The sequence below is a fragment of the Trifolium pratense genome, linkage group LG6 (genome assembly GCF_020283565.1).
Source record: "Trifolium pratense cultivar HEN17-A07 linkage group LG6, ARS_RC_1.1, whole genome shotgun sequence".
Lineage (NCBI taxonomy): Eukaryota > Viridiplantae > Streptophyta > Magnoliopsida > Fabales > Fabaceae > Trifolium > Trifolium pratense.
The window spans coordinates 4226929-4252009 of record NC_060064.1 but is presented as its reverse complement, the minus strand read 5'-3'; the positions used below and the strand labels follow the sequence as shown (position 1 = coordinate 4252009).

Sequence of the window (25081 nt, the reverse complement as noted above, 5' to 3'; positions counted from 1 at the left end):
GTCACTTGATAATAGTAAGGCAATGTATAAATCTATTTTGGAGGCAACATTTATTACACTTTCAAATTATGTGACTAAAGAGAGCTCTTATTAAATAGTATCACTTCTCTAGTTTTTTTTTTTTGAAGAAGCTAAAATGATATATATATTAACACAAACAGTCTCCCCAGCACAAGACGTACCGAGGTAGACTATAAAAATACAAGAGAGTCAGAGAGATACAAATCAAAGTAAAATCATACAAGGCCCAAACACAACAGTGGACTAGACCACCAGCTATGGTGGTTTAAAGCTAACGTGATGTTCGTCGTCTTCAACCACCTAAAAGAGAATAACTTGATCTTGTCCAATAACTGATGTGAAGTGCTAGTTGAGCCTCTGAACAATCTGTGGTTTCTTTCCGTCCATATAACCCAAACGCTGACAAGCCAAACGAGCTGCAAAAAAGACCGGCGTGCTCGAGATCCACCAGCTGATGATGTAAAATGAACAAAATGATCCCGGATAGTACTAAAGTCCGTCAAAGGAATGTCAATCCACGTGCACACTAAAACCCAAAGAGAACCAAAGAAACTGCAAGAGATGAATAAATGATGAGCCGACTCCACCTCCCCATTACTATTTTGGAGGCAAGATTTATTACACTTTCAAATTATGTGACTAAAGAGAGCTCTTATTAAATAGTATCACTTCTCTAGTTATTCTAGGTTGAAAATGAATTTGACTAATTTTCTCACCAAACAATAAGCTAATTAATGATTGAAATATCGATAGGATTGAGACTTGAAGTTGAGCCAGTTTAAAATTAATTGTGATGCTAAACCGACATGTATGATTAAAAATTCAATGAATAAGGTTTATTTGGAGATAAAAGAAGTCATTTATTGATTCTTATAATACTTGTAGTACTTTTGGTTGGGATTATTGCTTCAATTGGCATTCTAATGAAATTATGAGAGTAGATAAGTTTAGAGAGTCAAAAAACAATATTATAATTTCAATTATTGTGTGTAGTGTGTACTTGTGTTTTTGTGTGTAATTCTAATTTGTTGTTTTACCAAGAATTTATGTACCAAATATTAGAATCTATTATATAGTATGTACCTTAGAAGATAAAGGATTGTGGTTTGTCCTTCATAGCCAAAAAATAGTATATCAGCTCAACATGGTTTCCTTTTCTTCCCCTTCAACATTAGGCCCTAATTATAATTAAATTTGAGTTGGTTATAACTTAACACTATATAGTTAGTTTATACGTCTCACTTATAAACACATTTTTAAACCATATCTCATCTAACGCATGACTCTCAAATTTAGTTATTAGCCTTGATTGCTATATTGTTTGCCACTGCCAGAGATGATTATCACTTTCTCTCTTAAAATATTTGGTACATAAATTCTTCTAGAGTTGTAGGATAATTTCTGCATGGAAGATCTTTAACATGCCTACCTAACAATCTATTTTATTGACTTAATGTTTCAATAGGGGCCAAAAAAAAGTTGAAAAAGTAAATAACACAGTGAAAATTTGGAGCATTGCATTGCGGAGCTTTGCTTTACTTTTGTAAACAATTTGGATCACTAAAGTCACAGTCACAGAAGCAGAAGATGAAAAGTAAATAACACAGTGAAAATTTGAGAGGTCCACAGTAAAACAGTATAGGAATAGTACGTTATGATCAAACACTTACTTTGACACTCTCTTACACGCACACTTCTATTAGATGATATCATGTGAGTTCTGGCCAATTTATGTGGATTCATTTTCAAAGTGATGGAACCCACATGAATTTCACCTAATAAGAGCGTGAATGTTGAAAAGTGAATATTAAAGTGAGTGTTCCTTACACACTACACTGGTATATATATCGTTGTCATAGTCCCTACCACGACAGTGTGATTATTACCGCCTATGTTGCCGAGTGATGTAACAAACGACTTCCTCTCAACCCACAAAGATAGAATTTTCGCCTTTGTGTCTCCTTCAAAGTCTTTGCTGATGATACAACTGGTGTGAAATTCTCCGTGTCACAAGTCTCAATTGTTTGTGAAGTCTCATAAGCAGCAGCATTATTGTTGGCGTGTTTGTCAAGCCATGTTATGATGTCTTCAAAGACTTTTTCAATGTTGTCATCAGGCTCACCAGATGTTAAACCATGCCACATACCAGGGTACAATTTAATTGTCTTGTCTTTGCTACTGGCTCTCTCATATAATGCTCTACTTACTTCTGGATCTGTCACTGTATCTGTTTCTCCATGCATTACAAAAAATGGCATGGTTACCTGTTCAAAATTCAGCCAAAAAGTAATTACATTTATAAACCAAAAGATACACTTAATTAAGCGCTTATCATTGTAAGTGTTTATGTATAAACTATTTCTGTAACAAAATGATAAAATTGTTCTAATTCAAGTCATAAGTTGATTTCATAAGCTATCATATAAAATTAATGGAAATAAGTTGAAAACAGCTTATAAACATGTTATAAGTTGTTCCTATAAACTCTTCCAGATAGTCTCAAAAGAGCCTATAAATATAATAGTAGATAAGTTCAAATAAGTCGGTGTATAAATACTTTAAGTATTATGTTGAATAAAAAATGCATTGATAAACCACCTTGTATAAGGTGTCTTCAAGATTCATGCTGGTTCTTAACATTTCTAGAGCTGTTTTTAACCTGGGTTTGTCCTGGTAAATCAACTTGTTTTTCCTTATCTGCAACCATTGTCAGAGGAAGATACATATCAGATAAATCCAACACTATCCATTAAGTTTCAAGTCATTTTAAGAAAGCCTCAATTTTAGAGTATAAACTATAAAGAAACATTACATATTTATAAGAAATTAAGGAGAAAAAACCTTCCTTACCCTTTCTCTTTTGGCTGGATCTTTGAAGGCTAAATTGATGACATCCTTTGTGGGAACAATCTTCCACTTTGGTATGATATCTTCTACTTTAGTCAGTATGTTGATCACAATTTGGTGTGGCTTCACCTTCTCTGATATCTGGCAAAATAATATAATAACTACACAAATTAATCAAGTTTATAGACAATTTGCTCATGTACTATTTGTATGCTACTAATGAATTGATTGATTAATTTTCCTAAACATAAAGTATATGGATTTAATTGATAGGTACCAGTAACGTAAATACATTTTACGCTGTCAATCAATTGTAATCGCTGAATATTTTAAAATTCATATATATTGTCGGTGTAAAAAAACATTATACACATTGTACGTACCTTACACATGGGTGCGACAAGAACGGAACCGTCCCAAAAAGAAGGGTCTTTTTGATGCAAAAGTAGACTAACTGCTCCACCCATGGACTCTCCATACAAAAACCTAGCCTTTCCCTTATACTCTTCGAGATCTGAAATGAATATGAAAATCATGATGAAACTAGAATGGATTAAAATGTACATTCAAAGGATATTAGTTAAGAAGGTTTTGAATCCATACCACTAATTGACTTGAAAAAGTCATAACAGTCATTAACAATGTTATTAAACTTCTTAATGTAACAACGAACACCTTCAGAACGTCCATGTCCTTCATAATCAATACCATACACAGCATATTTGGCACAAGCTAGCCTTACTCCACATTCTGCAGGGCACTCATCATGCTATATATCAAAATTAGCTACATATGTTTTATTTATCATCTACTATAGTATACTCCATATTAGATTAGAGATGTACAAAATTATTAGATTATGAGATAGTTAATTACTAGTTAGTACTCTACAAAAATAATAATAATAATAATAATTACTAGTTAGTAGTTTATTTTATTACATTGAGCAGATAATAGAACTCAGTACTTCATGCATATTACTCAAACTTCTCACGACTAGACAAAACATAGTAACTTAATTACTATTAGTTAGTAGTTTTAATTAGTTGATCTGTATAAAAGTTTGACGGCTTACATGATCAATCTCACGCAATAAAATATTGGAATAGAATTCTACGCAGCAGTAATTACGTTAACACAGTAGTAACTAATTAGGACCGTTCGATTAGAAATGAACGGTTGAAATTTTAAACTGCTAAAATTATAGAAATCTGTACTTCTTAATTAGAGCGGTCAGATTATAGAAATATGTGTTGCATTGCATCATCCTTTAGTTTACTCTTCAACTGTACCCTTCCGTGGGGCACTGCCCCTTTTGTACATAAAAAGAACTGTACCCTTCTGTAACAAAAGACCATGCCAACCAACTAGTAACTCATTAATTGTAGATACATCTGGATTTCCCAGGTTTCATTTTTGAGGACTGACCAAGTGTAACAAGATCAAAGGGACATTGACAGTCTACATTTTTGGCATAGTTAGTACTACAGTACATTATAGTAAAAAAGTTTGACTTTATTTATAGTACAATACTCATTTCTTTGTTTTATTAAGGAAATATAGAAATATTTTTTTGGAAGTTGAATATTTTTTAACTCTACTAAGGTTTAGCACAATCACCAAGACTTGGTCAAAAGACGGTATGACTTGATAATTAGGCCTTATGATCATGATCAATGTTTATGGCATCACTAGCTTTAGAGAATGAAGAATGCACACATCATTGGGAGAGAAACTACGCATCGTCAATAAGGTTATTAGATATTCGTAAAGTGGAATGTCTCGCTCTCAACCAAACATGAGGTGTACCGATCATTCATAAAGGGAGGAGTTTTACGCATTACCCATACAAATAGTTAGATGAAACAAAAGTTTTGTGGGTTGTGTGTAAAACTCCATAGCAAACACTATTAAACTGATGAAATAAATTTTTTTAAATAAAAAATTGCTTGAAAAAATCTAAAATAAACACACCCTAAATTACTTGAAAAGAAGGAAAAAAAATTAGTAATTTGTTGAACATATACGTCTATACGCAAGTACTAGTAGTAGCAAATTATACTTTTAGTTACTACTATAAATTATTATTTTTTCTTGTTTTGACTATAAATTAAGTATATTTTTAGTTATAAGTTTGTTGAGCAGTTTGAGCTAATCAAGAGCACTCGGTGGGAATGATGTTATTGTAGGGATAGAGAAAAAAAATTGTATACCATTTCCAGAGCAGTGGCTTAGCCCACATTTTTTTTAATCACATAGCCCACTTTTTTGCTTACACAGAATTTCATCTTTGTTTTACTGATTATAACGTGTAAACACTCATACTAGTGCACTCATATTAGTAAACACCTCAAAATGCCAAGTTTTTAAATGATGAAGGAAGTAGCAAAATTCGTCACCTAATTGGTCAAAAGAAATAATTCTTCACCTAATTAGTTATTAGTGCACACCAGATTGGCAACATCCATTATGGCGTTAGAGTATAAAATAAAAATATTTAGACCTACTAATACACTATTAATTCTTAAGTTTTTTGTTAAATAATTTACTAGTATTAGAATTTTAACCCTTTATTTTAAGATAAATAAATTAAAAATACTATATTTAAAAATACTAATTGAAGGATGTTTAGACATTAATAAAGTACTCCTATATATACAGTATGTATGTTAGTTAATTCTTTTTCTTAGGAGGTTCAACCGTTAACGAATAAATGCTAATCTTGTTTTCTTTTCTCATTGGAGGTTTAACCACCTGTTAGAAAATGACAACTACTAACTAAATAGAAAAACCAGATAATGATCATTCATCTCACACACAACATATGCTAATACTTTTTTCAACAAAAAAAATTATGCTAACACTAGCATCAATTTGGTAAAAATCAGCGGATAGCTTATATGTAAGTTTATAGCGGACGAACTTATAACGAATAGTTTATAAGTATGAAATAACATAAAAAAAATATATTTAATTAATATTTAATTTAATCTGTAATCTCATAAACTAATTCAAAACTTATCATTTAACTTACTCTTAGAGCAAAATCTTTGAAGTTCATGTTTAAATTCTAATGACATTTAATTCTTATATAGCCAATTTCACCACATGAGCATTTAACAATTAATTTTATGCATGAATTTTTTATACATTTCCTTTGAACCGACTCCAATAAATAAAAAAAAAAACAGAGGGAATAAAAAAATGAAGATAACAAGTTACTACAGTAGTATGGAAGAACATTTATTACCTCTCATGAAACGACTGCATTCCATGCCATAGCCTGCAATACATATTTAATGAAGAAGAAGTAAAATCACACACACCTTCTAATATAGAGAGAGAGAGAGAGAGAAATTATAGATAAAAAATAGAGAAAAAGTCAATTAATATAAAGTGAATTAATTACCATGGCAAAGAAAAACCAGAGCCTTTGGAGAAGATAATGGCAACCATTTGCAAGTGAATAGTTGCACTCCCCTTGAGTTCCTCCAGAACTCCTAATGCATGTTAAGTGCATAGAACATTAATCTCCATAATATTAATTAGTACTTCATCCTATTTTAAACATAAGCAAAAATGCAGTTGTCTAAGTTCTTCGAATAAAACATATTTTATGGTAAAAATATATGTTTTATTCGATGAACTTAAAAAATTGTGTTTTTGCTTATATTCAAAACCGAAGTAGTATTACATTAACACAATATTTTGCTATTGCTATATCTCATAGTAAAATAAGTAAAGAAAAATTAGTGTGTAAGAGAAGTACTTACTTCTTGATATTGCAACTCTAAATCCATAGCAACCTTTGAGTATAAGTGATGGATCTCCAAATGAAAGGGAAAGTTGATCTAGCTACCTAGCTCCTAATTTGAAGGCTAATTAAGAAGAAGTTGATGGTGAAAGTTATTAATTGTAGGAGGAAATAAGGAAAATCGTTTTGCTACGTGCAGATGAGTGGAATAGAGTAGAAGAGAACGATGTGACGAAAAGATTTAATAGAGAGAAGAGAAGATAGAGAAGTTTGCCAAATAATATGGTTATAGAGAATAGGGTGTGGTACAATGTAGTAGTACTCCATTTGAAAGAGACGGTGAGGGGGTACGTGTTTATTAAATATTATACTCCTACTTTGTGAGTCAAAATAATTTATAAAAATCATAGTATAAATTTTCAATAGAATTTAATTTGTATACATTTTTAGGTGTGGGATCTGGATTCCCTACCATAAGAAATTACACAGGTTCATACTATTTGATATTTCAACCAATGATTATCCGGTCGAACGGATCAGAATAATTTACTTACAAAATTATTGAAAATGATCTCAACACGATTGTAATCGAACGGTTTTTATCCGTTACAAAATCCTACTATAATATTAAGAAATCTATTTTTCTATTTTTGACTCAAATACATTAGTATTATTACTAACTGTCTTTCTGTCTGTGTGATCCATATTTTTTATTAAGTAAATTTATGTAAAAAAAAAAAGATATGTTTTATGTTATGGTGGGTTTGTTAGGTATATGAAAAATCTATACCAAGTTTTTTTATATCTTGTTAATATATTAGGTATAGATAAAACTTTTCCAAACCTATAGCTAGGTGATCCTATCAATAAAGGAAGAAACTAACACGTGCCCTTAAAACACTTGTTAATATATTATAGATAATAATTTTACATTAAAAATTGTGTATTTCTTATCTTTAGAAGCCAATAATTGATTTGTTTAAGACATAGTACTCCCTCCGTCCCAATTTATAAGAGAAAAAAACTCATGTTTTTTGTCCCAAATTATAAGGGGAAAAATTATTTTCAAAAATGTTTTTTCATTATTCTCATAAAATTAAATGCAAATTGCATTTAATTTTCTATCTCATTTTCTTCATAAAAGTAGCATATGTTAACATATGCCCTATAACCCATTGATAAATTAATTAGAGTAAAAGGAGTAATAGTAGCATATTTGAATTGAAATTCAACGTTATGATGATAGTTAGACTTGGATTCAAAGTGTTTTTTTTATTACGAAAAGATACTATTTCTTCCGGTTTTAAATATAAGAAGAAATCTATTTTTTAGATTTATTGAAAATCTAATGTATCTAATTTATAATATAGACCAAATACATTATATTTTCAATAAATCTAAAAAATAGATTTCTTCTTATATTTAGGACCGGAGAGAGTAATGCATACTACTCATTTAATTTAGGAGTAAATTGTAATCACGTAGTACTAGTAGCAATATTAAAGGATTCCATGTGAGAAAGTGTGGAACAAGCGTCAAGCACAGAAGAAGGATATGGGCATTGTTAAGAGAAGATATCAATGCATTTGCAGTTTCCCAATACTTTTCTTCACATTTATTTTGAACTCTATTTATTGTAAATCAGAATATTTAATGTCTTCAAAATTTGTAGAACATTTTCTTTGTGTAAGTTTACATTGAATTATGTTAACATTTGTAGTATGTTTTTAGAGCACTTTTTTTTTGGTTAGTGCTAGATTGTTTTTAGAGCTACTTAAAAGTAGAAATCATTTAATAATACAAAAATTTTAATATTTAAAAAATTGAATACAGAAGTTCCAATAAAAGTTTACAAAATTTATCTTCTTAACATTCTCCTTAAATTTTTTAATTTAAGAGAGGGTGTCTTTAAGAAAAATGTCATGGATTCATGTAACACATGTTAAAGTATTTTAATGTTTCAGAAATTAAAATGAACAGGTTTTAATATTTTTTCTATATTTACTTTCTTAAGATAAGTTTTAGAATTTAGAGCACATATTAACATTTTTCTTAAGAAAATAAGATATGTATGATCGGCTTTGTCTAACATCAACTAGACCTTCAAGTTGTGCATGGTGTATAAGTGGCGACTTATATTATAACGAATACAAATTTTATAAAATTCACCGTTCGATTGATAGTTTATATCATATAGATCATCTATAAAAAATTTGAATTTTTTTGAAAATCATTTGTTATGTTATTGAGACTCATCAAAATTAACGGTTTATGAATTTTTATTGAATACCATTAATTTTGATGGGTCTCAATAACATATCAAATGATTTTCAAAAAAATTCAAAATTTTTATAGATGATCTATATGATATAAACTATCAATCGAACGGTGAATTTTGTAAAATTCGTATTCGTTATAATATAAGTCACCACTTGTGCACCATGCACAACTTGGAGGACTTGGTCATATTAGAATTGACATGTATGATAATGTAAAATAATTCAATTATAACTCTTAAATTTGTATTTATGTTTAACAGTAGCCGGTATTGCAGTTGACCAAGTCTTTCAGGCGATGTATTCATGTTCATTGACTTCATTCATCAAGAAATCATTATGTTTTCTTAGTACATCACCATGCTACTACTACTAGCTAGTACTATTTGATTTTCTATATGCAAACAAGTTGGAAATATTAAAGGTTTGATGGTTTTGCTTTTGTATAAGTTCTGATACCATTTGAGTGTTAACTTGATAACTCAAGAATTTTGAATAAGTTCTAATATAGTACTACTATTTAATTAGTATTTAAATTTGATTTCACTTAATTTTTATAAAATTTGGTTATAAGGTGGAGATTGTCTCCGCTTACAATATAAACATCCCTTATTTTCATTCCAAGATTGTGAGCGTGATGGAGGCAACATGATAATAGGTGGTACGGTGGATCTTATATGTAGTAGGTTATGATATTATCTTAAAATTTAAGTCGTTTAATTTGACCTTTACAAAATTGGTTTGCAAGTGAATATTGACCCCGTATAAACACTTGTTCATACCTTATCTTATTCAATATGATACTCTTAACATTAAATGATATTATAAGTGAACTATTCAGTTTATTTTAAGTCTAGTTACACGTTTGTCCTCCCCTATTTAATCACGTGGCAAAAATAGTCCACCCTTTTTTAAATCAAACTTTTTGGTCTCTCAATTATGACATTTGTTAATTTTGGTTTCAACTCATATTTTTGCATCTAAAAATGATGACTTTTTGCATCGTAAGGGCACCTATTAATAATCTAAATAAAGAATTATTTTATTGAAATTTGTGTATTTGACTCGACTTTTCATACTGTTCCAATATATAAGACTCTTTTGTAAAATTTTGTTATCCCATTTTATAAAACATTTTTTCAAAGTTTAAGGTGTATTAATTAAATTTTCGCAAATATACTCTAATTAAATGAAGAAAAATAAAAAGCAATTCAAATATGGGTCAAAAAACATTTTATAAAACTTTTCATACTATTAAAGGAAGTCGGTTGTATAGTTGTATTGTTAAAATAAATACTTCATCCATCCCAAAATATAAGCAAATATGGGTCAAAGAAACTTGATGCATTTATTTAAAGATTTGGACCAAATACATTCACTTTTGTTAACCTACTTTTGTTTATATTTTGGGACGAATGGAGTACTAAGCAATAGGAGTACTAGTGTATTATCAACAACAACAAAAGAGTGCAGTAGATGATTTACATTCTTGCTAATAAATGCTTCCGTGACACTTGTTTGGGAAAAAAAAATTAAAGAAGAGGTTTGTTTTGGGAAAATCAAAATTTAAATTTTTAAAGTGTTTTTTGGCTGAGAGAAAAAAATTTAAAGTATTATACAACATTTAATAGAATATTTTTTACAATTAATTTTTTTATCTAATTAGTATATTTGAGACACTAGTTATAATTTACCTTAAAATTCAGTTAGATGAATTTATACCATTAACCTACACAAATCTTAGCAGATCACCAAACACCAGCTACTTTTGGCTAATTTTCTTTGTGGGATAATTGTGTCTAACATCTACCAGATTATATCACATAAGCTTATTCATATTTGGTCCCCAAAAAAAAGCTTACTCATAAAATTTCAAAGTCGTGCAAATCTTGCAAACATCTACCAGATTCAGAAGATTTTAGGAATAATATAACAAAATTGAGGGTGCGACTGAGATGGGTAACTCAGATTGTGTTGGCTGAACTAATAGTTAAGGAGTTTGAGAAAAAAATTAACATAACAATTAACGACTAACGATTTGTCACCAATACAACATTTTCCTAGAAAATATATATTTTTTGAAGTTAAACCATTATTAAAAAAAATTACATGTTAAAATAGACTAAAAATTTATGGTGCACTTCCATAACTCTAAAAAAGTTCTTCAAAAAGCACCCATATTGTATCAATTTTAACCAATGCATAGTTTAACACCTTTGATTTTGTAAGCTAATCAACAAACAGATAAATTATCATTGATTTGTAAGCTAAAGTTGATTTTCTCATTAAAACTTTTTTATGTCAAACTACACTAAGAATTTCTGTCCATCAAAACTTTAATACAGTTGTTGAGGAAAAAGAAAAATACCACATGACAGTACATGAATGATTGAGAACTCAATTTACCGTAAAAAAATAACGGTCATGCTAAACAGTTTCCCCGGGGCACTTGTTAAGCATACTTAAAAAGAAAATAAAAAATAAAATTTATATTGAAAAGACAACTTTTTGTACTTTTGAGGCATTGAATGCACGTATTTCGAGACAAAATTTCTATTTTAACATGCTTAACCAGTGCCCGGGGGCACTGTTTAGCATTTTCCAAAAAATAATATTGATAACTCAATTTGACAAGCATGTCCTCCATGGAGCCTTGTTGGGATTTGTGAAAGCAAGAATGGAAGAATTCAGACTTGGATTGAGCAAACATAGCTGAAAATTTGAAATATTTTTCTGAGTTACGGTTTCTCCGAGCGCACTAAACTCCAGCAGCGAAGAGATTAAGATGAGGGCTGGAGGTTCAAAGGTTGAGACAAAGATTTCTAGAGTGAGTGCAGTCTCAAACACAATGAAGGAATGTCTCATCATCAACTCCACACCAAGAACAGAGAGATGTTTTTTTGAGGACCCAGGCACCGAGGTGTAACAAGCAAAGACAATAAAAGAATTTAATCTTTTTAGGAAGGTTGAGCTTCCAAGTCCTCTTCATTTTGTAAGAGCCACAAATATCCACCTTTTGTTTTGTAGGTTTTCATTGATGTTATTGGCCGAACAAAAGTGTCCTCTGTTATTGAAAAGTGAACATCATGTTGCTAACCTCGTTAATGATATTTGCAGAAAGTTGGATATAAAGCTAATTAAGATTCAATGGTCTAGAGAAGAAAATGTCATTGACTGTCGAGTTCATTGACTGCACATAACAAATAAGAACATGAAGGGAACCAAGTGATGTCCGGCAACTAAACCAGAAGAATGATGAAGCAGAACCTGTCCACCATTCAGAATCATTTTTGAGGGCATTATTTGATGTGTCAAGCATATCGAAAACAAGTTTTCCAAGAAGAGCAATGTTGGATTTTACCCACACAAAAAAAAAGGTAAAATTAATTAAGTTTTTTTTTGTTTTTCTGGTTATTCTGCAGTTATTTTTTTCCCCACACTCACCAGCAGTCAGCCAGTCACCACACATTTCTTGAAAAACAAACATGAGATCTCACAGCTTCATATATAAAATATAAAAAGTATCTGATACAACTACAAAATAAGAAATCTGTCGCAGTATGCCAGTATTAGATTCTTTGCCACTACCTTAACAGCTTAAACATAACAAATAGGGAAATAAAATAACATTTTTAAATTTAAAAACAATAAAATCAATAATTTAACCTGTGAATACTAATACACCAAGGGAAGCAACCCTCCCTCGTTCTATTATTTCTCTTGGATGACATAAGCTTCCGCCTGCTAAAATTTGTTTTTACTCTTCTTTCAATCTCCAAAGTTGTTCTTTGCAAAGAATAGACTGAAAATGGTGAATATTTCTAGAACTGGATCAGAATCGTAATTCACTTTCCCGCTGATCTTTTTCCCTTGAACTTCGATTTTTTTACGGCTAGGCTATCATTGCCTTTTGTTTTCTTCAACTTGTGCTTAACACTTTGTTGCACTGGTTTACCATGAGGATTCACTTCCTCAAACTCTACTGGTTTTATAATAACACCTGGTTTCTTCACCACCTGCACATACAAAAATATAATCACAAGGCAGCTACAAATAAAATACAGGTGCAAGTATCCAATTAAGGGCTTTACTTACTACTACTTCAAAAAGGAGGACAGTCCAAATATTATTCTTAATAACTATGAATAAAAAGATACAGCATGATGATAAACAGTTAAACACACAAAAGAATCAAAGGATAGCCAATTTGCTAAGGAAGTGTTCTGAAAAACTTACTTCAGGCCGAATAAGAGCTCCAACTGTAGTTGTCGGGTTAAAATCTGGTCCAACGGGCGTACGATTAATCTGATCAAACATCTCTTTGGAAGGGTAAGGATAGGGCACGGTTTTTGTATAGAGTTTCTCAGCCTGTCATATTTCCAAAAGAATAAAATTAAAACCTGCTCAATTACTTGACGTAGAAGAAAAATATCCATTACACAAGACAATGGCGGTTCGTAGAAGAAAAATATTCATTACACAAGACAATGGTGGTTGGCAAATGGCAAAATGATTCAAGACACTAAATTATAAAGCTCAATTAATTATGAAAATTCAGTTCCTCCAGCCAAATGGTGTAGACTAACACCCTAGCCATTCCCACTGCACTGAAGTATTGTTGATATTTCATTCTGGCCTTTACATATTATAATCCTATTTCGTTTTAGCATAAAGGTCTCCAACCAAGATAGTGGATTGTTGGATCTTTTTCCTATTCTACCCTCATTTTGAAAAAAGGAATGTAATTATTGAGAAAGAATGAATTAATTTTATCGAAAATGTGAAGTAGGAGTTATCGAGAGAATAAGGGTATAATTGACAAATTGTAACTTTAAACTATCAAAACGATAGTTAAATAGGAACAAAAAATTCTTCTATAACAACACTTAAAAAGGAACGGAGGAGTAACGTCTATAATCTGGCAGGTCCTAAACCTTATATTTGATGTCACTAACCTTCTTGCTTGGTTTTTCGGAGATAATCACATGTGTAAGCTTAGCATCCTTTCTCATATTCAGTCTGTCTTCCCTTTTTCTCACGGCAACTTCATGTTCTTTGACCATCCGGGGTGGTAAACCAATCTTTTTCTGTACATTAGTCCAGTTTCCCCAACCAGGAAGATCTTGGGGCGTTTCTGGCTCAGGATTTTCTTCATTGAGGATCGCCTGCTTATCATTTTCAAAATCACCTTCTACATCATCCCCAGCAAAAGTTTGTGCAATGAGCTCCTCTTGAGATGGAAGTTTATAAGATGGTTTAGATGCAGAAGTCAGAATTCCATCCACCATCTGTCCTTCATCATCCGTATCGCTCTGCTCTCCCAATTGATCGCTTTCAGTGTTCTAGGACATAAAATGACAAAACATTTTCAGGCAAATCCAACAATTCAGTTTATATTCTTCAGAAATACAACGATTTCATACCTTCACATTGTGCCTAACAGGCCCTGTAAACTTTGGAGACTTCTTGATGTCTGTGTCTACATTATTTGTGTTTTTTGCCTGCCCATTAGCAATAAATCAGTCCAACACAATGCCACAAGTTATCTGGAAGATATCAAAATAGTTTTCTTTGATAACAGAAAGGGATCACCCATATATAAAAACAACACAATATATTATACCTTTTTCCATGTATTTGAGGCAAATATGGAAACTTCGTATGTAGTTTTTGGCCCAGGGTTTTTTACAACTTCATCAAAGTTCTGTGATCAAAATTCAAGAAGTGCATAACATGTGTTATACCCATCAAACAAAAACAAACATCTGAAGAAGTCCAAGAAGATAGAAGTTTCATCACCTTAAAAACAGATTCTTTGCGAGTATCTAAATCCTCTTGATTTAAAACCGAATCATTGATGACATCCTTCTGCAGAAGATCACTTCCCCCATTCTCATTGTTCCCACTTTTGCTGGCCTCCAATTCATCCTCACCGTCACTGTTATCGTAAAATTTATCTAATTTCACCTTACTAGAAGCATCAATTGTCTGGGCTTTAGCCGTTCCAAATACTCTTCTGCCACTGGTAGATGCTACTTTTGGATCTTCTGAGCCGCCAGAATCCTCCGGCTTCTTCATGGAATCTTCAAATTCATGAAGAGTTAGGTTGACTTCATCAATAGTTGCCTCTTTTCTTTTCTCCAATCCACGCCTCTACACCAGAGCACATTAGATGGATGTCATAAACTAATAGAAGAAAATCCAACCTCAAAAATTTCAAGCTCTAAATGGGATACCAAAGGAAAATATTTAGAAGCAAAATATGCGAAAATGATATATCTTCCTCATTGTTCGAGATCCCTCTTTCTACTGTCAATAGTACAAATCATTTAAAAAGATAATAGTTCATATAAAATATTTAAGTTTTTTTTTTTACTAAAAAATATTTATTTATTTAAGTATTTAACCCAGTCTTTGTGGGGATTAGGAACATGTATATACTATCAGAGGTTGGGAAACTAATATTCATTTCAGGAAGACAAGAATAAGAAAAGAAGAAGAATAACCATAAAAGGTAAAGATAGCAATCCTGATGTGGGAATTTCATCATCTTCCTCCAACACTTCTAGTGTCTTTTGTTTTGCTTTTCGCAAAATCTTGTTATCCTTATCCGGATCAGAATCAGCAGTAATATCATCATCATCTTCATCACTGCTATCATCACTGCTGCTGCTGCTACTGTCCATAGTATTGATTTTTCTAGTCAGTTCATCATGTCTTTGAAAATGTTCAATCACGGCAGCACGAGTTCCTTCATCCTGCTTATCTAAACCACGTTGCTTGTTACGTTGAAGCCACTTACTGTTGTGTTTGTGTTTCAGAGTCATGCGTTCCTAAAACAAGTTGGGAATTAAGAAAAGGATTAATAAGAACAATTTTCATCCTTCAATCAAAAAGATGATAAACACACACACACATACCTCCACCCTCTGGCGTTCTTGTTTCAAAGCATATTCATTAGCAGCTTCAGGATCCATTTCCAATTGAGAAGACAATGCCTTCAATTTATCTTTCTTTAACAAACGATGAAATGTTCTGGACTTTATCTTTTTCACATGCTTGAACTTTATTTCATGACGAAAAAGAAGGCTTCGCATTTTAGCCATCCGGTTTTGCCTTTCCTTCTCATCTTCGATAGAAATCTATCAAGCATCATAAACAACAAAAAACAATGGAATTCAATCACAATAATGATAGCTTTGTAAAGTTTATTTGCCTATGTGCGGGTACGGTAACGGTACCCGATACGGGTACCAGTACGGGGTACGCCATTTTTAGAAAAACTAATGTACGTGTACGTGCATAAATTAAGGTACGGGTATGTACCCAGTCCTGATACGGGTACGTACACGATACTGGTACTCTCCCTCAAATGGAGTATCCATGCATCATAATGTAAACAGAAAATTAAACAATGTAGTTGGTGCTATTAATTTTCGGCAGAAGTAATTGAGTATGGAATTTTCCTAAACGAATAATTGTATTCTATTAATCTATTCAACTTAAAAGGCATGCCATCTTTCGTGAAGAAATTACTGAAACCAAAAAAAAAAAAAAATCATTTTAAAATATATATACCATCTTATTTCCTCCGCAGTAATGTCGGTTATGGTTATGTCCAATCACAAAGGGGAGAATAACAATCTTAATCAAATCTAATCTATTGTATAATTATATATCCAACAATGATTATTTTAACAAACAAATTCAAGTTTGAGTTTTGAAATTTAGAAAGCTCCATAAATGATACAACCAAAGAAGTTCAACTTTACAAATGAAAATTCAAGATATTTTGTTTATAGATCATAGACTTGGAAAGTATGAGAACCAGAAAAAAGACAATCAAATACTAAACTCGATAATCCGCTACTAACAGTAATGTAAAAATTGATTGCCAACTAATATAAACAACATACATACCTTGTTTAATTCAAGAAGCCTAGAACCATCCTTGTTATGAGCTTCAATAACTTTGTCATTATGAACCAGTGCAGCCATTTTCTTCTCAAATTCAGTCCTGGGTTCAAATTCAGAAGCTATTGCTCCTATAGTTGAAAACCCAAGATCTGTATTCTCATCAAAGAATATAGTAGGTGCCTCTCTGTTTTTCTGAATAATAGGTTGCCACTTTGTGACTTCTTTCTTTGTTATTTCATATGCTACCTTCCTATCAACCTTCGCTTGCTCTGCCTTCGGAAGTGGTGCATAAACAGTTCTAGCATGTTTCTCAATTAGTTGATTTCTCTTCCTAAGTTTTGCAAATTCAGGTTCTTCACTAAGAGGATTAAGAAGATCCTCGATGCTAACGCGTCCATCGCCTTCCACAACATCACGACTAGGATTATATTCAGACTCAGGATATAGCTCTGGAATAACATCATTCTTCACCATCACCTTCTTATTATTATCTGCATTACGATAAAAATTAAAAATGTATCACAAAGTAACAATGTCGTCGGAAACATTGATATGCAAACGTCTCATTTGGCATACCGGTGATTCCTTCGAAAATAGTGTCGATTTCGTCATCATTTTCGTCGTCCGATTGTACATTCTCGTCCTAAGAATACAAAAGAGATTAAATTAACCAAACCGAATCATGAATTGCAATCATCAAAGCATAAAATAGTACCAAATATACATGAAATCAATACAAACCTCGAAATCAGAAGAAAAGTTAACGTCATCATTGACAGCTACAGGATCGTATCGCTTATTCTTCCTTGATTCTTCTTCAGGTAATTCTTCTTCGTATTCGTATACGTCACTGTCGATTTCATCGACATCGATAGGGTTAGGGTTTAAGCGTTCGATTTCTTTTTTCAGTGATGAAGGTAAATGAGGACCGGTTTTTTTGCGGCCTGAATCCTTCTTCGATTTCTTTTTTCCGGTGTTACGGTTGCGGCTGGTGTCGGCTCTCTCTTTCCGCTTCTTCTCAGCCATGGTTGATGAAAGTGGTAACAGCTCAACTCAACAGTGCAGAGTTGGAGAAGTAGCAGCGCCGTTAGGTTTTGATAACGCCAACGAAAGAAATTATAACCTGTTTATAAAAAAATAAAATAAATAAAAAAACAAGAAGATGAAATTACTGTATAAACCTTACTACTCCCTCCGGTTCTTATTATAAGGAACAATTTGATTTTTTTTTGGTCCTTTACATAAGGAACACTCCTTAAATCTATGCTTTATTAAATAAGTAATTCCTTTTATACCCTTATTGAATTGAATTGCATACTCCAATATAACCTATTTCAATGCTTAACATTAATTACACACACTAGAATTAAACATAACATTTTAGTATATTGATAATTACAAGAGACAACAATCAATTAAGACCAAGGTTATTTTTGGAATTAAACATAACATTTTAGAATTTTTAATAAAAAAATAAGTCTCCTTGGTCTGTGTGTTTTTGTCAAACTGTTCCTTATAATAAGGACCGGAGGGAGTACTTTATTAAATTAAATAGAAATACCGTATGTTTTTACGTCTTTATTGACAAGAAATACTGTTTTTTTTTTTTTGAACTAAGGTGCATTAGGAACGGGAATAAACTATGTCGAGCTAAGTTTTGCAAGCCTAATTCTGACTTGTCAAAAAATTGAAAGTCTGACTTGTGATCTGTTATAAGCTTATTTTTCAAACTTTAGAGCTCGTTTAGCCCAGTTTTTTTTAGAGATTATACAAACAGCTTATGCAATTTTTATATATTATTATAATTTTTTCAAGGTAATTTATGATAAAATAGCTTATAAAATTACAATTTTAATTAGTGTGAACTTATAAAATAACATAAAACATAATTTATATTGCATAAGTTATTTGCGTAAACTCTAAAAAAAGCTGGGTCAAACGAGCCCTTAGTCTTGAAAGTCTGACATGAGTTGTTAGCTTGTTTAAAGTTTATTTCACATAAAAAGTTTTTCTTAATGACCTGCAGCCCAATTTTTTTTAACTAAATAGCTAATAAAAAAGTTTTGGCGTTCTCTATTTAAGAAAGTTGTCTGACATGGCATGAGCCTATATAGACTGGGCCGTAGACCTCTGTAGGCCGACCTGGCCTACACCCAGGGACGGACCTATGTAGAGACATAGTGTGGCTATAGCCACACCAGAATTTTCGATTTTTAATAAGTATATGTATTTATAACCGTAATTTATTAGTGCAATGACTCTTCTAGGTGCAGTGGTTAAGGCTCTGTATATGATGAGAGTGTCGGGAGTTCGATCATGTTGATCCGTGTTTTTTGGCTTTAAATTGATTTTTTTTTACACATAAATTTCTACACCACAACTCCACAAGAAAACACAAACAATAATACGTGTTTAATTAATTTTTTTTTAAAGATTGGTCTATATATATATATATATATGAGAAATCAAATTGTAACCGTGACGTTTTAACGAGTATAAAATTTAAAATCATGTTATATGTTATTGAAACTCAACAACATTAAGGGCTCGTTTGGTGCACAGAATAAGAGATAGAATAGGATAACTGTATCATATCCTGCCACAATCTAGTGTTTGGTGATACAGCAGGATATGATAAGTTAATCCTGAAGCTTATCATATTATGTCTCTCTAGTTATAATTCTTATTCTGAATTTGAGTTGGGTTACCAGCAGGATAGGATAAGAAAAAAAAATTACTGATTTATTTTATAAAATATATTTTAAAATACATAAAATAAAATTAATAAAATATAAATAATAAAATAATTAATTTTTAAATATATATGTGATTTTCTCACAGGGGTAATTTTGTAATTTATATATTCTAAAAAATCAAAATTTTACTAAAATTACAATATTTTAAAGTAAAATGATTATTAAAAAATTGACAAATAGGGATATTAATTTAAATTTTATAAAAAATTAAATATAATTCTTTTGCAATAGTAGTTTTATTATTTACTTATGAGATATATCATATATTTATTTGGCTTATCTAACATGTATATATTATTGAGTTATTTATTTGATCATGATTCATATGAAAAATTAAACTTGATTATTTTCTCATGATTTTTTTATTTAAATTATATAAAGTTATTTGATTACTTATTTATATTTTTTATTTATAAAATTCAAAGTATTACAAAATAATTTTAAAAAAATAACAATTGTTTTACAAGAGTAATTTTGTCATCATATTATTATGAGCAAGTATGTATTAAAAACAAAATATAATAGTTATCATGTTTGTTATTCTGTGTGCACCAAACACAGGATATGATAACTGAGTATAACTGTTATCCTGCTGTTATCCTATCATATCCTTATCCTATTTTATATCATATCCTGTCACTATGCTATCATGCGCACCAAACGGACCCTAAGGGTTTATACATTTTTATTGAACATCGTTAATTTTAATTGATCTCAACAACGTATTAATCTATTTCAAACGTTATTGAACGATGCAACATTATTTTAGATGAATTAGATGTTATTAAACGATGCAACATTATTTTAGATGAATTAGATGTTATTAAACGATGCAACATTGTTTAAACGTAAATGGTCTCTGAATTTTTATATTTAATTTATATTTTTAGTCTGGCTACGCCACTGAACCCAACCTTGCATTAGAGGTACATCGCTCAACATTGTTTAAACATAAAAATTATGTAGTAACAGATTTCAATAATACAGTACCTGCCATTCAGGGTGGAAATAGTACAGGAAATATATACCCTGATTTTACAAGAGTCAGTAATGAAAAATATGTAGTTAGTAATGTAAGGGACATACACCACTGCCATTGTATCTCAACTTAGGGAAATATTTAATGCTGACTGGAACTCGTCATATGTTGTTCCTATTCAAGAGCTAAAGAGTGTCTATATTTCTAGTTTCAAATAGATATCTCACAAATGAAAGAAAATTTGATCAAGCCAATGTACTACCAAGGATAGACAACATGATTGAGATGAAACATTCCTAATGGGATAGACAACATGATTGTTGATTCCGTATAACCCTTTGTCAGAACCTCTTACAAAGTACATGCAGCCATGTATTCCCCACGAGTTTTTTAGAATCCAATACGACACTTCATCAGAAGATTTACCATACCCTACTATCACCATTCCATGACATATTGTCTCTTTAGTGTCGACCACCTTTGGAGAAAACCCCCTATAAACATCATAAAACATAAAAATATAAAATTAATATTTTATTGTATTGAGGATGTCATTTATCCCCATACAGTGAAATAATGTTATTTGCCACACAAACCTCTTTCTCATCGTATTTCTTGAAATTATCCACATCCTTTAGAGGGACACTAATTTTATACATATAGGTTGACGTTTAACCGCATTGAGCAGCTCTTCAAGATTTTCTGAGTCAACGTCATCATATCCATGAATATAAATGACCTGCCTTCCTATTAACTGCAAATTAATTAGATTGAAAAAATCGTTAGTAATGATAAACTAAATTAATCGCATAAGCAATTAGAGAAAGGGAGACAAATAACTATTGTACCTTATCTCTTTGGCAAGTCATCTTTTTACCCTCATATGGTTAATCTTTTTGCAAAGATATCTCATTCTTGCATATGTAATCGAAAGTTGCTGTTGGTTGACCATCTTGAAAGGTACCACCTTTTGTGTCACAGACGCAATGGTCGAACAATTCCTGCTCTGAAAATGCCAAAAGCATTTTTGGCGGGGACGAAATAAAATAGACGTCTTCGACGGCGCCTATCGTTCCGAAGGCACATCAACAATCTATAAATTAAAGTTATTACAATATCATTATTATAGATTTTTGACCCCCTATGTTTCATAAACTTTCAATTTTGGCTCCTTATGTTTAAAAATAACACTTCTAGCCCCCTATCTGCAAAAGGGGTAAAGATAGGGGCTAGAAGTGCTATTTTGAAATATAGGGAGCCAAAAGGACAATTTAGCTTTGAAAAAATTCTTATAAAAAGGGACGGATGAAGTACATACTACTGTTCATTTGATCTGTAATCGGAGTAACAACATCTTTTTTTCTCCAATCCCACTCGTGATGGTAATTGTAAGGTCAATTGTATAATTGGCTTGTCTCCTAATATAAATTGCAATTTAAATAACAAAATAAAAAATCGATTCCCGTATCATGTAAATCTATTAAAGCAAGATACATGTGAAATTTCTTTTCTACCTAATCTCTCTTGCAAAAGATAAAAACAATACATTTTTATTGAACACCGTTAATTTTAGTTGATCTAAACAATATATTAATCTATTTCAGACGTTATTGAACGATGCAACATTATTTTGGATGAAATTAAATGTTATTAAACGATGCAACATTGTTTAAACGTAAATGGTCTATGAATTTCATATTTAATTTATATTTTTAGTCTAGCTCCGCCACTGAACTCAACATTGCATTAGAGGTACATCCCTCACCCACCTCCTGTCCGAGTCTCGTTTTTCTCTCATATATTGATTTGGTTTGTTTACTTTCTTTTTTTCGTCTCAACTTTACACCTAAAAATTTGATTTCTTTGTTATTTTTCCCGGTTCTTGCTAGAAATAAAACCACCTTTTCAGCTAATCTGCAAGCATGAAACTTAAGTTTATGAACACATTTTTTTTAGCAACACCAGTTTAATAGGTATGGATCCGTACCTACACCCACCCCTAGTTACAATGAGATTTTTTTAAAAAAATATTTAATTTTAGATGGTAATTCAAATTCTTCAATTTGTAGTGTAGTTCATTTATATATAATCGAAGTTCCAAGCGCGTACATCCACTTAACAAAAAAAGAAATTTTCGAATGCATGAGTCTTTAAATTAGTATATTTAATAATTAATTATTGAGTAAATCGCCAAATACCCCCCTGAAATTTTAAAATTTGTCAAATACCCCCTGAAATTGTAAAACGTCGATCAAATTGCCCCCTACTCTGTTTATTTCGTCTATTTTGAGCCTTCAAAAGTACATTTTTTTAGTCTTCAACCTCCTTGCAACAAGGTGAATAACAAGGAACCAAAAGAAGCAAAACCATCATCACCAGAATCATCCTCATCATCATTATCATTGCTTTCAAAATCAGAACCAAAAGGTTTTAACCACTCAATAGACCAATTTAAGTCATCAGATTCAGAACCAGACAAGAAACACCAATCATCAACATCATACTATTTATCAGTTATTGTCTCATTCATCTTTTCCTCATCAAAATAAACAGAATAAACGAAGCAGGAGACAATTTGATTGACATTTTACAATTTCATGCGGTATTTGCCTATTTCCAAATTTCAGGGGGGTATTTAACAAATTTTGAAATTTCAGGAAGGTATTTGACATTTTACGTGAGATAATACACGTCCTCTCTTTAACTATTACTACTTAACAGTGATGCACATTCATATGGAGGATTTGAATCCTCTCCAATTTTCCCTCATTTTTTCTCTCATTTTTTCTTAATCTAATGATTGATTTTCTCTCCTTTTTATTCTTTATAATTTACCGACCCTTAAATTAAGAAAAATGAAAGAAAACATAAAGGAAAATTGGAGATGATCCAAATCCGTTAGGTACATAAACTGCTTGAATAGAAGTTATAGATAATTCTTTGGTAGAAGTAATTCTTTCTTGTAAATACTCATTTCAGTACCTAGGGTAGGTTGATAACCCACAACGGAAGACATTCGGCCCAATAAGGCCGATACTTCGGATCAGGCTTGGACAAAACGGAAGATATTATCGATAAATAGAAGGACGTCCTGTTCATTGACATCTCAGAAATATTCGGCCATATGTATATAGAAATTAGAGCACCAAACTTAGAGCGTTAAAGAAGCTCTAAATTATTTATACAAATGGAATTGTTTGGGTGCATAACACAATTCTTTAGCCATGCGACAAATTTAAAAGACAAAAAATTTCTTTTATGTGACCTCGCCTCGATTAACTTTATCTCCGCGCTTCATTTTTACTTTATATATTTTGGAATTCTCATGGTAATACTTTCTTCGCAAGAAAAAAAGAAATAAAGATTTGTTACGATTTACTACTCCTAATAATGATATCTTATTCTTATTAAAAAAAAAAAAGATTTGCTTAAATCTTATTTTTACGCGCGTATCTTTTTTTTTACCCTAATATTTTCTCATCCCTATATAATGCGCCTCCCTCACCAATTCTCTTCACAACACACCAAACTCAATTTTCAAACTGTGGAAAAAAGCTTATTTCCTCTCTAACAAATAAGCTTTTTCCGTAGTTCACCAAAATTCAACACATCTTTGTTTCACTCACTCAATTTAATCAAATTCACTAATGGCTCGTTCTTTCGCTAACGCTAAGGTTTTTTCCGCTATTGTTCTTGAAGGATTCTCTAACACTTTCACAAGGTATGTAACGTAACGTGTTTCTTAATTAGTGTTATCAATTATCATTAATATTAATATTAATATTAATTAATTTTTATTATGATTTTAATGTTGTGATTTTTAATATGGTAATTTTTTATTAATTGAACAGACGTGGTTACGCTGCTGCAACAGAAAGTGCAACAAGGGGAGGAGCAGTGTCTATTGGTAACAAGATGGGACCCACAAAGACAGGGGAAGAGGTTGTTTCTACTTATAAGGTTTCTTGGGTACCGGATCCTATTACCGGTTACTATAAGCCTGAAAATGTTAAGGATGTTGACGCTGCTGAATTACGTGCTAAACTTCTCCGCAAGAAACTTAACAACTAATTTTAACGTGGAGGATCTCATGAATGATTCTGTTAATCACGAAGATTCTACTCAGTTTGGTTTATTTTTTACTAGTTTTGGAAACATTATTAGTTGCTAGTTGATCATTAGTTAATGATGATGTATTTCTAATCTTTATTGAATGCAATTTATACTATTTTTGTTAAATTTGTTTTGGTGTGTGATGTTTGGATTATAGCTTGCACGTTATAAACTGGTTTATGATAATATTTTGCATTGTTGTTGATCAAAAGTTACAAAAAATATTTGAGTAAATTTAACTATAATCAGAAAAATACTACCCAAATAACAAAGTAACTTTAAATATTTTGATAAGTTTAATATAATTTGGTTGCATTATCTCTGTTTTGACAGTGATTCAGAGCAATTTCGCAATCTGTAAATGTTCTTTATTTGATTAAGCATTTGACAAGTTTTTATTTAATTGTTACACAATCTC

General features: G+C 31.3%; 3 protein-coding genes across 3 annotated transcripts; 1 reads left to right on the top strand and 2 right to left on the bottom strand.

The window, feature by feature from the left end:
• Nucleotides 1–1527: 1527 nt before the first annotated feature.
• Nucleotides 1528–6941, bottom strand: LOC123891169 (caffeoylshikimate esterase-like). Its single transcript, XM_045941010.1, has 8 exons — nt 6642–6941; nt 6278–6368; nt 6119–6151; nt 3472–3618; nt 3252–3382; nt 2872–3009; nt 2620–2718; nt 1528–2285 (listed from the first exon to the last, which is right to left on the bottom strand). The coding sequence occupies exons 1-8, from the start codon at nt 6666–6668 to the stop codon at nt 1911–1913; spliced, it is 1041 nt and encodes a 346-aa protein (XP_045796966.1). The 5' UTR covers nt 6669–6941; the 3' UTR covers nt 1528–1910.
• A 5429-nt stretch (nt 6942–12370) lies between these two features.
• Nucleotides 12371–17992, bottom strand: LOC123891168 (uncharacterized protein C57A7.06). The gene is made up of 11 exons (XM_045941009.1): nt 17557–17992; nt 17392–17458; nt 16819–17306; nt 15819–16040; nt 15405–15731; nt 14698–15051; nt 14522–14602; nt 14322–14399; nt 13854–14240; nt 13135–13266; nt 12371–12914 (listed from the first exon to the last, which is right to left on the bottom strand). Exons 1-11 carry the CDS (start codon nt 17839–17841, stop codon nt 12744–12746), a joined length of 2592 nt encoding a protein of 863 aa, XP_045796965.1. The 5' UTR covers nt 17842–17992; the 3' UTR covers nt 12371–12743.
• A 6079-nt stretch (nt 17993–24071) lies between these two features.
• On the top strand, nt 24072–24849 carry LOC123891167 (indole-3-acetic acid-induced protein ARG2-like). The gene is made up of 2 exons (XM_045941008.1): nt 24072–24271; nt 24402–24849. Exons 1-2 carry the CDS (start codon nt 24198–24200, stop codon nt 24619–24621), a joined length of 294 nt encoding a protein of 97 aa, XP_045796964.1. The 5' UTR covers nt 24072–24197; the 3' UTR covers nt 24622–24849.
• The last annotated feature ends 232 nt before the right edge of the window (nt 24850–25081 follow it).